The following is a 16,475-nucleotide window of genomic DNA, read 5'->3' on the forward strand; positions in this document are numbered from 1 at the left end:
TATATGTGTTTACCTCTCTATATATAATCTACCTTTTTTTTACATGTCACAGTTGTGGCATAGTTATATAAAAAAACGAGCGTATTCGAATGCAACGTTGTGTCAAAATTTCAAAGGTGAATAAATTTTGGAGAATTGAATTTTGAACGAACGAACATGTACATTTTTATTTGTACGGATGGAGCTAACCTAACCAAACTGACCATTCTCACGGAATCAACAGATTTGTAATACATGCACCTAACCTCAAGACTCGTTAAAATGGTAAACGTTTGGTAAAAACTATTTTTTTTTCTTCAGAATTACCAATACTTTAACCAGTGACCATAAAATTTAAAAAAAAAAAAAATAAAAAAAAAATACGGTGCATAACGGCGTGGATGGAATTTGGAATTGGAATCCTCGACGTGTTGATTTTAGGAAGGGAAGAGAAGGAAAAAAGAAGGAGAGGAGAGAGATGAAACAGGAGACGCACGGACATGGCCTCACACTTCACTCTTGACCCGCCGCGAGGCATCACCGCCTGGTCTCACCTCCATCTCGACAAGACGTGGAGGGCCCTCCGCCCTCCTGATCACGCACACGGCGCGCGGAACCGCAGGGAAAACAAGCGCGATTTGAAAACTACCTCAAGTCGTCCGAGCGGAGTCGTGCGTTGACGTCCACAAAAAAAAAGTAGATTTGTTTCTGGTTTAAGTTTTTTGACGTGACAACGTCTAATAAATAGATGAACGCCGGCTGCACGCACGAAAAAGGATGACTCATTGTCCCGTTACGCTTTGTCCCGTTACGCTCATTGTACGATTGCGCCGCATCTATCTCTCTTCCACTCGATTGGAACAACCATCGATTTGACTTTTTCGAGGCACATTAAACTTGAAACACTCCCATTCGTTTCCTACTTTTCCTATCATCGTCCTACCCTTAACAGAGTAACACCGATTGGAAGAAGTTAAATAGCAAACATGTATAAGAGATATAGTTAAAATAATCTCTTAGTTAAAGCAATAAACATATTTGAATTAATGAGTGCAAGTAAAAGTAAATTTATCAATTAAATTGTAGATTTCATTTCACTCCTTGTTTGTATCCATACATAATAGTGATAATTCAATAAAAATGATTCAATTTTATTCATAAAAGTGTGCAATCATTTAATAAATGTTTTGTTATGACGTTGTCAGGTCCAACTATCGTCCATAAACCGACTTTACAGACAACCAATTTTTTAAACTGTGTTTTCATAACAGTGAATGTGGATAAAATGCGAGTTTTCAGAGTCATTTTTAGGCATGGAACGACCGATACAGATTTTTGAAAGCACTTAAGGCACTTGCATTAAAACTCAATCTTTATTTCTCCACCGTAAAATGTTACTGTCACTCTCTCTCGAATTTCATAGTTTTCTGTGCACGACGAGAAGACTGCGCGCCATTTAAGAGGAGACACCGCGCTAGAAGCACCAGCGAGCGTCGCGCATATCATCCCGCCTCACCAACACATATAGGCCTACATCCCCAGACGCTTACTAGGCACCAGTGCCAAAAAATAAATACTTATATTTTCTAACGCTTTGCCTTACTAACTCGGTGGAGTCTAAGAAACTGTAATACGTTTTTATATTTCTATATTTTTGTAAAAAAAAATAACATTAGTTAGTGCAAAAATAAAAGCGTTTACTAATTTAATATTCCATCGTTTCATTCGATAGTATTCAAGAATGTTAAGATACACGTAGTTATTTCAATGGAAAAATTGTCTGGTCGTTGTCATCCACCCGAGTTCGTCTGTGCTATAATATTGTTCTTTTTGACTGATTCCTTCCACAGAATTCCCCATCTGTGTTTGTATTTAACATCGGCTGATTTAGCTTGTTTTCTGTCTATTTGTGTATTCATTCTTCGGCATTTCTCTTTGTTATACAGTGTAAAAGAGCAATGGCGTATGTCGAAATTAAAGTTTTTAGTCAATTTAGAGTATATTTTTACCTCAGATAGTTTCTAATACCAAAGAAATTAGTTAATGAACTTTTATTTGCTTTTTTCGGTAGTTTTTTATCTTGCTGTCAAATTGAACACAGATTTACAATTTATCTCGTCCCTTTAAATTTATCTTGTTCGGAGTTTTTGACATAGCCTACTTTAAATTAAGTAATTTCTTGCTGCTGACTTAATAGCTAAAACATTTACCAAAGCGGGGCCGTTATTAATGATCTTTATCGCGGCAGTTTGAACCTCCAAATAAATCTTGCAGGCTTGTTGGTTCGGTTCAATTTTATATTCATTTTTCTTAACTAACTAAAAAACTAAGAGTACTTGTAGGAGGGGTCCGGTTTAGGAAGGAACCTAGGTGCGTCTCAGTTCGAAGCCTATATGCCTAGTCATTCTGTAATGAGCCACGCAGGTAGATTGTCGCATACATCTGTGCTTTTTTCGGGGATTGGCCAGCCATGGCAGCGATTTGCGCTATGATAACTCCTTAACACTAATAAATTATACTAATACTAACTCCTAATACCTTAAAACTATGCTAAGTAAGGCCCAGGTAAAACCTGTACAGACACAGATAAAAACCCTGGGCACAGACATGCGGGGTGCTGTGGGCATTCATTAATAGTGTAAGAGATTACAGGATACAGAGGATGGATGAATCGATGGACAAAGTAGAAAATAGTCCGCCATTAAGGGGACTGGGAACTTGGACGCTAAGAACGCTTTCATATTTTGTATCCCTTTCTGGATTTACGACCAGGGGCGCTCGCATCCCTGGCGGTGAGTGGCTGCACTGACCACTCACTCCGCCGCCAGTCAGATCCTAGAACTAGATACGTGATGAACTAATTTCTTTGATATGGACAGCTTACAGCTGAGGCGTTTGTGTACATTGGTTAAAAAATAAACTAAAACTAAATTTTTTATAATGTTTGTTGTTGTAAGTTTAATAATTTTTCCTTTAAGGTTATTACTTTGTAACTACGGCTTAGATACTGACATGCACTACTACAATTGCTACTATAGTGATAAAAGTTATATAGAAGTCGGCATATATAAGTCACAGGCGAATGGGGAAACAAGGGTCCATATTTAATTTGTAAGTGTTTTTATGTGTAATCCAAAATCCCATGTCTTTCAGAAACACAACCGGCACTGGAGGTGAGGCCTGCCAGGCGGGCTGTGCCCATCGGACATAAGGAGTCAGCCCTGACACAACAGGCAGAGAACCCCCGGGGGACGACCATAAACTTGCGTGCTTTCGAACCTTTTTCAATTAGCAAATTTGATAATTCAAAGGTGCTTGCAGCTCTCGGAAATGAACAAGTCATCATCAAGGTTTTCTCACCAGTCAGCTACGGCCGAGCGGTCTGCTCTGGGTGGCACCGGAGGTGCATTCGCTGGAGCGAATCCCAACTCGGTCCGCGGAACCAGCAAAACCCCCGGCCGGCGCCACCCAGTCCCCACCCAGTCCCCACCCAGTCCCCACCCAGTCCCCACCCAGTCACCGCCCAGTCACCCAGGCACGGGCGCGCTGGGTCCGCGGAACGAGCAATTTGTCCAGTTAGGACGCGAGCGACCGCGAATTGCTCGCCGCCTCAAGCGCCGGCGGCCGGCCGAGAGATTCCTGAAAAAAGCTATGAATCACGCTCCTGAAAAAAGCTATGATTCACGCTCTTGGAAAAAGTGATGAATCACGCTCCTGGAAAAAGCGACGAATCACGCTCCTGGAAAAAGTGATGAATCACACTCCTGAAAAAAAGCTATGTATCACATTCCTGGAAAAAAAGGCAACGATTCGCGCTCCTGGGGAAAGCGATTATTCACGCTCCTGAAAAAAAAACGAAGATTCACACTCCTGGAGAAAAAAATCAGTTTTTCTCACTGGTGTAGAGCGGCGATGGCCAACTTCACTCTTTTCGTCGGCAAGATATAATTTTTTGAAACCAACCCAAGGGCCTGACACATATGAATCAATATTCAATTTATGACAAAAAAATTTTTAATTTACTATTTTTCTGTATGATATCCAATAAACACAGTACGTGACATTTGGAAAAAAAAAATGTTAATAGTATTTAGAGAAAAATTTTGTCCGTGGAGTCTACGAGCGACAGAAGTGAAGCATCTTGCTTATTAGGTATAGATAGAGATATATCATTTTTATTTTTTTCACTGAACAAGAGATAATAATTGAGAACAGTAAGGATGCATTTATGATCCGAGATTAAAACAACCCCTTTTCTCTTCCTGGACTCTAGCATCGTTAACTAGCACTTTTTGGCACTTTATTTTGGCGGTTTATTCTCACGTTGCCTTTGATAATACCTCTTATCTGTTTCTAGGCATGATGTTAGAAACGATCTCTTGCTGAATAAAATGAAAGCACAGAATAAAACACTCCGATCGAACATAAATTACACTTATGAAGTCTATCTCATAGTCTATAAGTTATTTTGACATTGAAAATCAGTTTTCACATATCTAAAATAAATTGCGCTTATAAAGATAAACTCTTAAGTCTATAGTCTCTTTTTACTTTTTCAATTACACTATTTACATAAAAATGAATGATACTTACAAAGTTTACTGTACAAATCAGTAACTCTTTTCCTCACGAATAAATAAAATGTAGATACTTTAAATTAAAATAAAAAATAAATATGGTAGCGTCAATCGTCAGCCGTTAAGAAAACTGAGGAGTATATAAACACAAGCAGCGTTACCATAATTCCGTAGCATCACTGCTGCGTTACTTCTACCTCTCCCCTGCCGTCTGCTCTTCCGGCCGTTACCACTAGCATATACATAGCATGCTATGCAACGTACCAATCCCCAAACCCCCTTTTACCGTCTTCCCACTAGACCGCTAGCACATGCGTTGGAGTGGCGTCGCCGCTGACGCACTCTCCTCCTCTACCGGTTCCCCCACCACTTACCTAACTATTCCACTAGTGCGATTGGATTTTCGTAATACTCGAAAAATTGTAGTCCCCTAAGCAAAGAAGTTTCACTTTAGAAAATGAAAAAGAAAAAAAAACTTCAAATACATATTGGCATGAATCAATATAAAATTTACGCAAATAATGTTACTTTTTTCAATGTGTCTGTGAGAATATTATGATTTCCGAAAAGTGTCTGCTGTAAACAATTAAGGCTATACACGATAATTCCTGATAATATTGATTCGTGCGGGCCGCTAGTTGCTTATCATTGGCGTAGATGATTTCATGGTGCAGAAACATTTCACGTTGTTAAAACCTTTAACCTTAAGACAAATTGTCCCCGAATCAATATTTTATTTTTAAAACTTGTTACCAAAATACTACTTCTTTTTACCTGTGAAAAAATTAAGGGCAAAACTTATATTAAACTAATGGCTTATCCAGAAAAGCATGTATTTTTGTTCCATGAATTAGGTTGAAGATCTAATTCAAGCTTATACTTATTCTGTATAGCGTAGATGTGTTAGAAAATTTACAATACTTTACTTGTTCATTACAATAAATTATTCCGTCAACTGATATTTTAAAGAGTACACTTGTAAAACGTTAAAACATGTGAGATAGCTTTGAGATAGACAAGAGTTTCGTCACGTGAGGATAGTAAAAGTACTTAAAATTAAACAATGCTAACAAATCCATGCATGAAACGGGTCTCGGTACCATACGACCAATGGATTATTTACAGTTTTTGTTGGTTTCATAATCAATTTCTATTCGTCCTAAATATTGTTGGGCAGCTTTTATTGTGAGTTGTAGCTGTCACAAAGGGAAAGACAACTCAAGAGAAAATAAAGATTAACTCTCATATTAATGTAAAAAAGAATAAATTGTAATTTTGTTTTGAAACGAATTTTTGTAACAGTTTGACACGAGTAACTAAAAAAAAATGAACTTATTCGTAATATTTTCAATGAAAACATTTTTAAAAATAAATTACGATACAAAAATAAAGCCCAATTTTTAAAACAATGTGCAGGAACTAAAAAAAAATTAGATACAATAAACATGTCTTTTAAGTATTATAAAAAACTAGCCGTGTGCCCGAAGAAGTATTTAATCCTCATTTTTGATGAATTACCAAAAACGCTAATACAGCTGACTTGTATTTATAAACGGAAGCCTTAAAACTAATTTACATAATTATATATTCTAAAATTACAAACTTCCATACAAACTTCCATCCCCTATTTAACCCCCATAGGAAATGAATTGTCAAAAAATCCTTTCTTCGTGCTCACTAACGCTATATAACGAATACTATACCAAAATTCATTAATCTAGACCCGCTGGTTTAAGCTGCGCATTTTCTGTCAGTTTTAAAGTTTTGCTAAGCAGATATGATTGTGATTACGATGTTTACGTATTGAAATTATTTCTCACAGCTCATCCATCGGAAGGTTGGTATATTTCACAATTTCTGTTCCTCCACTCGTCACCAGAAACAATTGATGTGTCCCTCTAATAAAATTTAAATAATGAATGATCAGTGATTAAAAACAAAAAAGCAGTGTTTCAAGTGGGCGCTGCGAGTCAACGAGTCACGGCGACGTCCCTCCCAGCTCGAGCAGTCGGCAATTAAGGGTGTCGACGATAGCGCGCGTCGAAAAGCGTCTGTTAATTAAAGGCTTGACCGCTCACGCCCCCCCCCCCCCCCCCCACTTCAGCTAGCACCACTTCCCCCCTTCTCCCCTTCTCCAATAAGCCACGACTCTCCCCAGCCAAAGCCAACCTAACGCTTGTCCTCTTCAGAGGCGCTCTTGCGGAATAATTTATTTTTTTTTTCGCGCAGTTCACGTGACAGCCCCGCCCCTTTTTATGCAACGGTCGAAAAGGGTTTTTGGGCTTTGGAGGGGATGAGGGCGGGTGTTTGACCTTTACAAAATCATGTGACCCTCTCCCCAAATCTCTCTCTCCTCCTGCCCGCTAAGCCATGCGCCGGTCCCCCCCCCCCCCCCCCGCCATATTTTTTTTCTAGTCTTTTTATTTTCGGGCCGGGCGCGGTGCTCGGTAGACCGGCAAATCGCCGTAGGAGGACCGATTAACGCGCAGGACCTGTCGCTTGTGACGAGGACCTTCAGCACGGCCAAAAAAAAAAGGGGGGGGTTTAAATCCCACGGGCCATAAGACCTCTTCCCAGTGCCAATAAATTAAGGTCCGTGTCACACTACGTGTTTCTACCGCTGCGTCTTAAAACTTGTACAGCGTTTTTTTTTTCTTCTTTCGGCGAAATGTCCTTTAGACCGCTTTTCTTGGCGTACGCAAAGCAGGCCTCTCAAGAACTCCCAAACGAAATTTTCATTTCCCGTTACATAAATTACTATTTACTACACGTTAATTGAAAATCAAACTAAGGATGTATCAAGAAGAAATCACCGGTTAGAAACTGGGAACCACGCGATGGGAGAAATGTAACACGCTGTTTGAATTGGCAGTCGCCGCGTCAGAAGCAGTGCTCTACGGCGACTACACCTAGTTTAGCCGAAGTGAACGAAGGCTGACAAGAGAGCAGACTGACACCCAGTTCAGAGTGAACTCGTGTACTGGAGTGGACCCGAAGTTCAATCAACAGGAACCGAAGATGGAACGAGTGAAATCGTTCCTATAGAGGATTAAAGTCGTGGAGATAAAAATTAATGGGATGATTGTGCGTTATATTTGCCATGTTAATAATTGAAGTAAACATGAGAACGATCTCCAACCATCCCTCCACAAAATTAAAATCTCCTTTTTGTTTGAATTAATCTTAGCGCTATATCCTTAGAGAATAGTTGTTAACATCTTTGTTTAACAATAGTCTACTAACTTCATGATTGTCATGTCTACGATTCGTCTTAGCGAGTTTGTTTCAAACTATTTAACTATTTTTTACAGTTAATTTTGTTAACCATTTGCTGACCAGAGTGACCATGGAAACAGACACACACTCCATAGACTCTACCACACACACTCCATAGACTCTACCACACACACTCCATAGGCTCTACCACACACACTCCATAGACTCTACCACACACACTCCATAGACTCTACCACACACACTCCATAGACTCTACCACACACACTCCATAGACTCTACCTCCGCGGTTTAATAAAAATCTTCGTCAGACTCGAGTGTATAATATCGGCCAATAAAGAATGCATATTGCTTAGTTAAATCTACTGGTATGCACCTGTACCACAGAACGACTGATTCATAGTTTCATTAAAATTTAAATTTTTTTCTAAAAAAAAAAATGCGCAACACAAACAAAATTTATTCTCGCAAAAATATTAAGGTTATTTTTACATCAAAATTATTTACGCGTTTCATTATCATGAACTGCAACACTGCAAGTAGTTGAATCTAGAAAAACAAAACTGAATTCATTCCTTTTTCAGTTTCATGCAGGCTGTATTGAGCACTTAATCCCGCTTTTTTTGTACAGAACTAGATTATATACCTTTATTTTTGTTTTTCTACAGTCCGAAAATGTATATAACAAAATGGAAATCATGAATTTACACAGTAATCCAGTTTAAAAGTTCACTCTTGATGTGGTAAAAAGTCAACGTTTCTTTAATATGAATATTCATATTCCATACGTCATTTTTTCACACTGCGAAATACTCAGTTAAAATAAATTGTATCGTAAAAGATTTAAGGAATAATATTTTATATCGTTTACTGATATACATAAAACAATGATTGTAAAACTTTTAACTACACAAATCAATGCGGGTTGTATCCATAAGCAAAGGTGAAAGATTCAAAGAGTCCCATTGTAGCTACTCCCAGACAGGAATTCAGCTTTCGATTACATGAAGAACAGGGGCCCGCGGAGAATTTCCAACATAAATTGTGATAACCAGAAACCAAATATTATCTGAACTGCTTATCTCCATTCAAGCAGGTTAGTCCTGCAACTCTTTTTCATTCTTATTCACGTAGTTTAAATCTTGTGTTTTGAAAGTATTTCTAAAAAATGTTCAAATTTGTTATCTAACGTCTGAGATAAAAACTCATCTAGAAAGTGAACTATCGCACCCGTAACGCGCAATCACGTGGTGAAAAAAAAAATTACATATAACTTACGGTGGGATTTTAATGAAAAAAACTCTTTTAGAATTTGTTTTTAATGTGAACTTTGTTTGAAAATCTGCTTAGCAGGCTAAATATTATGAAATCACAAATTCGAAACATACTGTATGTGAAGGAAAATCACCCAGCAATAAAAAAAAATTCCGATAAGCATTTCATACTATTATAGCGTATTATAGAGATACGCATATAAAATAAAACATATTTGAACGCTTTTACAAATAAATGAACGTTAAACATTTTAGTGTTACCCAATGGCTGTCTGATGCCAGCCATGATTTTTACTGTCAGCAGTATATGTTTCCCGGCAGGGAAATTAGCTAACTAATGTCAGTGACATCGACATATTATCTCTCTCAAGCAGAAAAACATATACATGGTATAATTATATTAGAATGTTTGACCCACGGGGTAGGTTTAGAGAGAGATATAGCACCGGAAGAGTGCTATCTTGATTTCAATAGCTGAGTTCAACAGTAACCATTTTATATCGTTTAGTATGTATTAAAAATTATGCATTATTTAAGAATAGCATACAATTTAATTAAATACCTTAAGATTATAATTTCTGTATGCTAAAAATTCTTCTTTATGTGATTTTTCTGGAGTTTTGTATTTAATCCTTCTTTTTCTACGACCACATCTGCTGTCAATAAACCCTTTTTTATGTGTTTGAAATTTTATTTGTGTGTGATTTCTGTCTTTTTCTCTCTGTCTCTGCATCTTTTTAAAAAAATATCATAGTATATAAATTTTTGAACTCAATATGACGTCTTTCATACAACATTGTTTTTTTAAGCCTATTATTGCTCAGTACTGGATATGAAGTCAACTAGCGCTGTGCACACACCCTCAAGACTTGCAAATGAACCAGCTGCACAGGGGAATGATTTTCCCACAAGACCCCGTTGTTAATTAATTATACTTGCGCTGCCTCGGGACGATTCAAATTAACCAATCCGCAACTCGGAAGTACGCCACGTTTGGAGCAGAATCGGAACGTGATGCCAGGTTCATGAATCGGAACTCCACTCTCCGATTCAGAACAATACTTTGAAGTACAGCAATGTTCCGTGCATCTGCAGCTATTAGGCATAGTAACATTGCCGCAAGTTCTAGCGTCATCAACCAGAGATTTTTGAAGAAAAAAATAAACATATGGTAATTTTTTTTTTGAAATGAATGATTCTTCTAGGCACTTCAATACAATAACCTATATTTAGAAGTCACTGCTGAATTACAACTGAATAAATATTACACTTTGAAATTTTAAATTTAATGTTATCATTAATATTTTTTTCTAATCTTTTCTTAGGTAAATATTACTGTAACGTTGAAAAAAAATAAAAAGATAAAGTTTCTAAAAAAATTAAATAACATAACTGAAATGAATAAAAATTGGTTGTCTGTAAAGTCGGGTTACGGACGATAGTTTAACGTGACAACGTCATAATAAAACATTGATGAAATGATTGCACACTTTTATGAATAAAATTGAATCATATTTATTGAATTATCAGTATTTTGTATGGATACAAAGAAGGAGTGAAATGAAATCTACAATTTAATTGATAAATTTACTTATATTTGCACTCATTAATTCAAATATGTTTATTACTTTAACAAAGAGATTATTTTAACTATAACATTTATACATGTTTGCTATTTAACTTCTTCCAATCTGTGTTATTCTGTTAAGGATAGGACGATGATAGGAAAAGTAGGAAACGAATGGGAGTGTTTCAAGTTTAAATTGCCTCGAAAAAGTCAAATCGATGGTTGTTCCAATCGAATGGAAGAGAGATAGATGCTGCGCAAGCGTACAATGAGCCTAACGGGACAATGTGCGTAACGGGACAATGAGTCATCCTTTTTCGTGCGTGCAGCCGGCGTCCATCGATTTATTAGACGTTGTCACGTCAAAAAAATCTTAAAAATTTTTACGATACAAACACACCAAGTGAAATTATTTCTAACTGTAACCCAACTGGTTTCAGAGTATTATGTGCGATTTGAAAAATTAAATTAATTGTAGTAATCAATATAGCTTCATTTTTGACGTGACAAAGTCTAATAAATCGATGAACGCCGGCTGCACGCACAAAAAAATGTCCCGTAACACACATTGTCCCACTACGATGTGTACCGTTACGCTCATTGTACGCTTGCGCTGCATCTCTCTTCCACTCGATTGGAACAACCATCGATTTGACTTTTCAATCATGTTTTCGTCGTTTGAATTATTAATATTGTGTAATTTAACGATCGTCCAACGATTTTCAGCACAATCGGTACGGTTTTTCAAAATAATGTTGAATTTTCAAATACGTTTTTGTACGAACAATGGTGTTTTCAAGTTACACATAATAATTCAAATTACACCCGGGATCTTTTGCACAATGTTTTAAAAAATATTGTAACACATTATAAATAAGTTTGGTGTATTTGGGATGCGTATTTGTTATAAAATCGTATTATAAAAACGAAATAATATTATTCCCCTACAGTGCTGTAATCTACGGTGACGGACGCGAACCAAACGAATCGCGCGATCTAGCCACTTCCGCGCCAACCAGGCACTCGTTAATACATATTTTCCTTTGTTTATTGTTTATTATTAATGAATTATAAATAAAATTTCGTGCCCGGGGCCACAATTGCATATCATTTTGAGCACTGGAAGACATAAAAACGTAAAATATTCTCGACGAATTTTCATCTGTGGTTTTCTTTGCTTATTACAACAACAATTTCGGCAATAAAGGTTAATTATTATTCTGGCATTTTAAAAATCTGATTACTAGTATAATTTCAAGTAGTTATTCTTTATTTATTCAAATAAAAATTATTAAATTTTATTCATAAAAGTATGTTATCATTTCATCAATGTTTTTTAATGACGTTGTCACGTTGAACTATCGTCCGTAAACCGACTTTGCAGACAACCAATTTTTTTTTTTATTTGAGTGACGCAGTTGTTGGAATATTGCATGCCTTTCATCCCAGGAAAGCACGCGAGAGCCCAAACAATTCGCACGAGGTGACGTCGCGGGCACCGCGCCCCTGGCAAGCACGAGACCCCTTGCCGCGGAACTCTCGGGAGGGTTAAGGGCGGGGGGATGGGTTGGGGGGGGGGCGCGTTTTAATCCCAGCGTCGCGACGCCGCCCGTCCGCGATATTGGACGTATTTCACCCGCGCGTCGCGGCACTTTCTCCCTCGCCGTGCCGTGTCAGGAAGTTCATCACCCCACTACCCCCAACCATCCAACATCCCGGCAAACCAAACTTCTGCTTCTGATTATTTTTGCCTTCATGTCTCGTCGTCAGCACGGTCGGCACACTGTGAACAAAGCACATTCTTCGAAAAAAAAAAGGGGGGGGGGGGGGTTCGTTATATTGCTGCAAGCACGACAAAGCTAATTTTTTTTTTTTAAAACACACACCTCCTGAAAAAAATATCTCGTGGGGTTACTGGAAATAAAGTTGGTCCATAAAAGAATGTCCCAGCTATAAATTTTAATAGTATCAACTGTAAGCGTTGTAAGATTCTGGTTCAAGGACACATCAAGGAGTAACCCGAACAGTATGAGCATATGCGCGAGTGCTGATTCGTTTGTTTTCTCGCTTGTGGCGCCCCCTACGCAAAATGGCGATTAGTAGATGGTAAACCTGTGAACTTTATTTGGCAACAGGATGGAGCCCCTCCCCATTGGAATCTCTTTGTACGAGAGTGGTTGAACGTCTAAGTCCCTGACTGTTGATGGTTGAGACGACAGACCTCTTTATCGCTGGCATCCACCTTCACCTGACATAACGCCATGAGATTTTTTTACCTTTGGGGCTTTATAAAATATCGTGTCAACGTTCCCGCACGACCTAATGATCTGCCAGAGTTGAGACACAGAATTGAAGAGGCTATTGCTCCCATTACTCCGGACGTGTTAGCCAATGTTTGGGTAGAATTGGACTTCAGTTTGTATGTTTGCCGTATAACTAAAGGTGAACATATTGAAAATTTGTAAGATAAACTACGTTATTTTACCTTCAATTTGATGTATGATTTGTGGTAAACTGTCTAAATTAATCTTTTATAATATACCATTGTAACAAAGAAAGTCTTTAACGGACAACCTTTAGTTGGTGAGTCCAATTTTTATTTCTGAGATATATGTTTTTGTTTTGTAATAACCAAGACGAAGAGAATGGTTGCTGTGTCCAGAAGAAGTCAGGAAGTGTAAAGCAAATTTCTCATGGATGTTTCAGACATCAAAATAAACTGTTGGCAAGTACGACTTTTGCCTCATCGTTGAAGACAAAATACTACATCTACTTGAACTACTGTATATTACTAACTTTCTCCAGAACCCCACGAGTTGCGTTGAAAACTATTGAATCATTTGAACATGAAAATATTTTACCATCAAGTAGCTTGGCTTCTGGGTTGTAGCCGCGTCCAAGGCGAGTAAATCACCGACGTTTCGATTGACATTGCAGTCGCCATCATCAGGGACTAGTTACCCTGATGATGGCGACTCTACCCTGATTGGAACTCTACTATTATGATGGCGATTGCAAAGCCGACCGAAATGTCGGTGATATATTCGCCTTGCACGCGGATACAACCCAGAAGCCAAGCTACTTCAGACAATGGCCGCGAATGCCTGCGATCTTTTATTATTTTACTCTCAATAATTAATCCTTGCAACGATCCCAAAAAATGTGAACGGGAATCAACAATTATATTCATCTGATATTTTAAAAAATATATTTTCGTTACTCGTTTCAAAAAAATACTTTCGTTGTAATACGTTCTATGCTTTTCACAGGGGGGACGCGAACAAATACAACCACCACAGAGTAAGGAAGAACAAGGAAGAGACTAGCAATGGGATTGTGTAAGGAACGATACTAGAATAAGCCAGGAGTAGTCTCGCGGAGTAGCGAGAAAATAGAAATCATTATGTATGGTCCGGGACTCGAACCCAGTGACCTCCAGGATACAAGTCCCGTTCTTATGTAGTTGCGCCACATGGCGGTTGATATTCGCCACTGGAAATAAAAATTATATACCTTCCTTCGGAAAGGAATATTCGTGAGTTGCGGTGCTTCCACTACATAGCCTTATCCAGCTTAGCTCATTGTGCGCAGAAAACAATTTTCGTCCTTTGGAAATCAGTTGCCAAGACATAGTTCGTAATACTACAAGAAAGATAATGTAACACATAACAATAGTTATTTTTGCATGTATGACATACGTTTTCGCGTGATAATACTATTTCTTACGAAAATTAGCGCGTAATTTAATATTTTAATCGATTTTTCAACCACGTCAAAAAAGAAATGAATATATATACAACAATAAGACTTAATGTTGTTTAATTATGCTTATTAAATGTGCGGAGTTAGTACTGGGAAGCTATTCAGGGAACGGTTTACAAATAACTTTCACAATTGTGGAGGTACTGGGACAACACAAAGTATAAATGTCCGGGTAAGAATCCGAACCCAGTATTAATGCGAACACTATTTAGGTAGTGATAACAGTAGTTTTCAAGTAAACTTAAAAACATATAAATATACTGTAGTGTTTTACATCGATGTTTGTGTTTCCGTTTGCAAAACGAATTTCCAGTGTGAGAAGACATTTATTACGTTTCGATCCCTGGTCTAGAGTGTGGATCACGATAGATGAGAGGTTGAATTACTTTCATCCCACCGTGTGATACGTCACCAGGATTTCTCGCGAGCGAGAAGGAAGTGGAATAATAGCCATTATCCAATGGATTATCCGCGTGGTGCTGCTTCATTCTCGCATCATCACCTCGCTTCGCCTCTAATGACCGCGAAGCCCATTCGTTCATTCATTAATTCATTCATTCGTTTCACAATGAAAACACTAAGAGTACTGTTGTAGTTGCCACCCTTTGCGATAGGGATGGGATTTGGAGAGATTTTAGAAAGGAGCTACACGTATGAATTCTAGAATCAGTCGGCAGTTTCTACGACAGGTCACAAAAGATGTACTCCAAACAAGCGAAATATTCCCACGACATAATCTCAATCGAAGAAACTCTTAACTTACCAGCTAGACATAGAGATGTTCGTCGAGATCACACTAAGGCAAATTTCGCCGTCTCTTAATTAGTCCAAAAAACCCTGATCGAATAGAAGCAAGTCCAACATAGTTCAAGTATTCCATCAAATGGATCCACCAGTGCTGATATTCTAATCCTGAGCTATGGGGAAGTCTAGTACAAGTCGAACGAATAGTATATCCAAAGGACGAAATCGAATAAAGCAGTTTCAACAATAACAACAACAACAACAACAACAACAAAGTGATAAAGGTAAAATGAATCGACGATCCCAATACTGAGAAAAATCCAATCAAAAATGTCAAAATGTTTAAAAAAAAATCCAATGACGATACATATACATTGTATACATAATATTTGCTAGCAGTATTATCTTCCTACATTTATTAAATGAAGGTTGCAACGCTATTCTAGTACGTAAATATAACACGCCAATCAATATGAATTTTGGAGAGGGAACCTGTTTAATAGTAAGTTGATATTGACAAATTGGTTTACTTGTTGTAGAACTCTCAGGTAAGCAGTTTACGCAAAAATCTCACATAAGTATCAAACGTCAACTTTCAATTGCCTGTCAAGCACGCAACACGCAATATACCTGACACGTCAAGCTAACGTTGCACCAATGTAGACGATGGTACAATTAACATTCAACAATATGTACTTCTTTTCGTGGTAATAAGTTGAATTTACATTCCAACGCAAATTTTTCTGATGATTCAGATCCGTGCATACCTTTATGATTATGAAGATAACTGATTATTTTAGTTATAAAAGAGTTAAATTTTTATTATAATTTTAACTAAACAAAAGTTATAACTAATTCATTACTAAAATTTTTTTAATGAGCTCACTGTTGCGAGCTTTTAAAAAAAATTATTCTAAAGGCTATTTACTGAAGAAAAAAAAAAGTACGTATTAACCGATTAATGTTTTGAAACAATATATGAGCTAGAACGTTTCCAAAATTTCATCGAAAATGTTAAGTAATAATAAAAATGTGACTGGGTAAGTTACCAGAAATGTTCACATCGCAACATACAAACTTTCACAGTTATATATATGTAAATCAGAACGAAACGAGCGTACGTCACAATTGTGCAACAGATATGAGAGAAAAAAACAGCCTTGTTAATGATATTGTTTTCTGCATCAAACTCCATATACGTGTGGCGGTGATAAGACAATTATTATTAATAAATTTCAAATAGGGGACTTTTTACCAACTACCACAGGGACATAACCATGTAACTGGATTTACGTTTGTCTGGCTCAACCGTAGCTTTTTCATTAGAGTCTTGCACTT

The 16,475-nt window shown here is 37.5% G+C and overlaps 1 protein-coding gene across 1 annotated transcript in view; it reads right to left on the reverse strand.

Moving 5' to 3' along the window:
* Positions 1-485: 485 nt before the first annotated feature.
* LOC134541805 (DNA-directed RNA polymerase II subunit RPB1-like) overlaps positions 486-16,475 on the reverse strand; it is a 119,721-nt gene continuing 103,731 nt past the window's right edge. Inside the window, exon 5 of the mRNA XM_063385497.1 lies at positions 486-570. Coding sequence (XP_063241567.1) covers positions 486-570 — 85 coding nt within the window. The remainder of the gene's footprint in view (positions 571-16,475) is intronic.

Source organism: Bacillus rossius (assembly GCF_032445375.1).
Source record: "Bacillus rossius redtenbacheri isolate Brsri chromosome 4 unlocalized genomic scaffold, Brsri_v3 Brsri_v3_scf4_2, whole genome shotgun sequence".
Classification (NCBI taxonomy): domain Eukaryota; kingdom Metazoa; phylum Arthropoda; class Insecta; order Phasmatodea; family Bacillidae; genus Bacillus; species Bacillus rossius.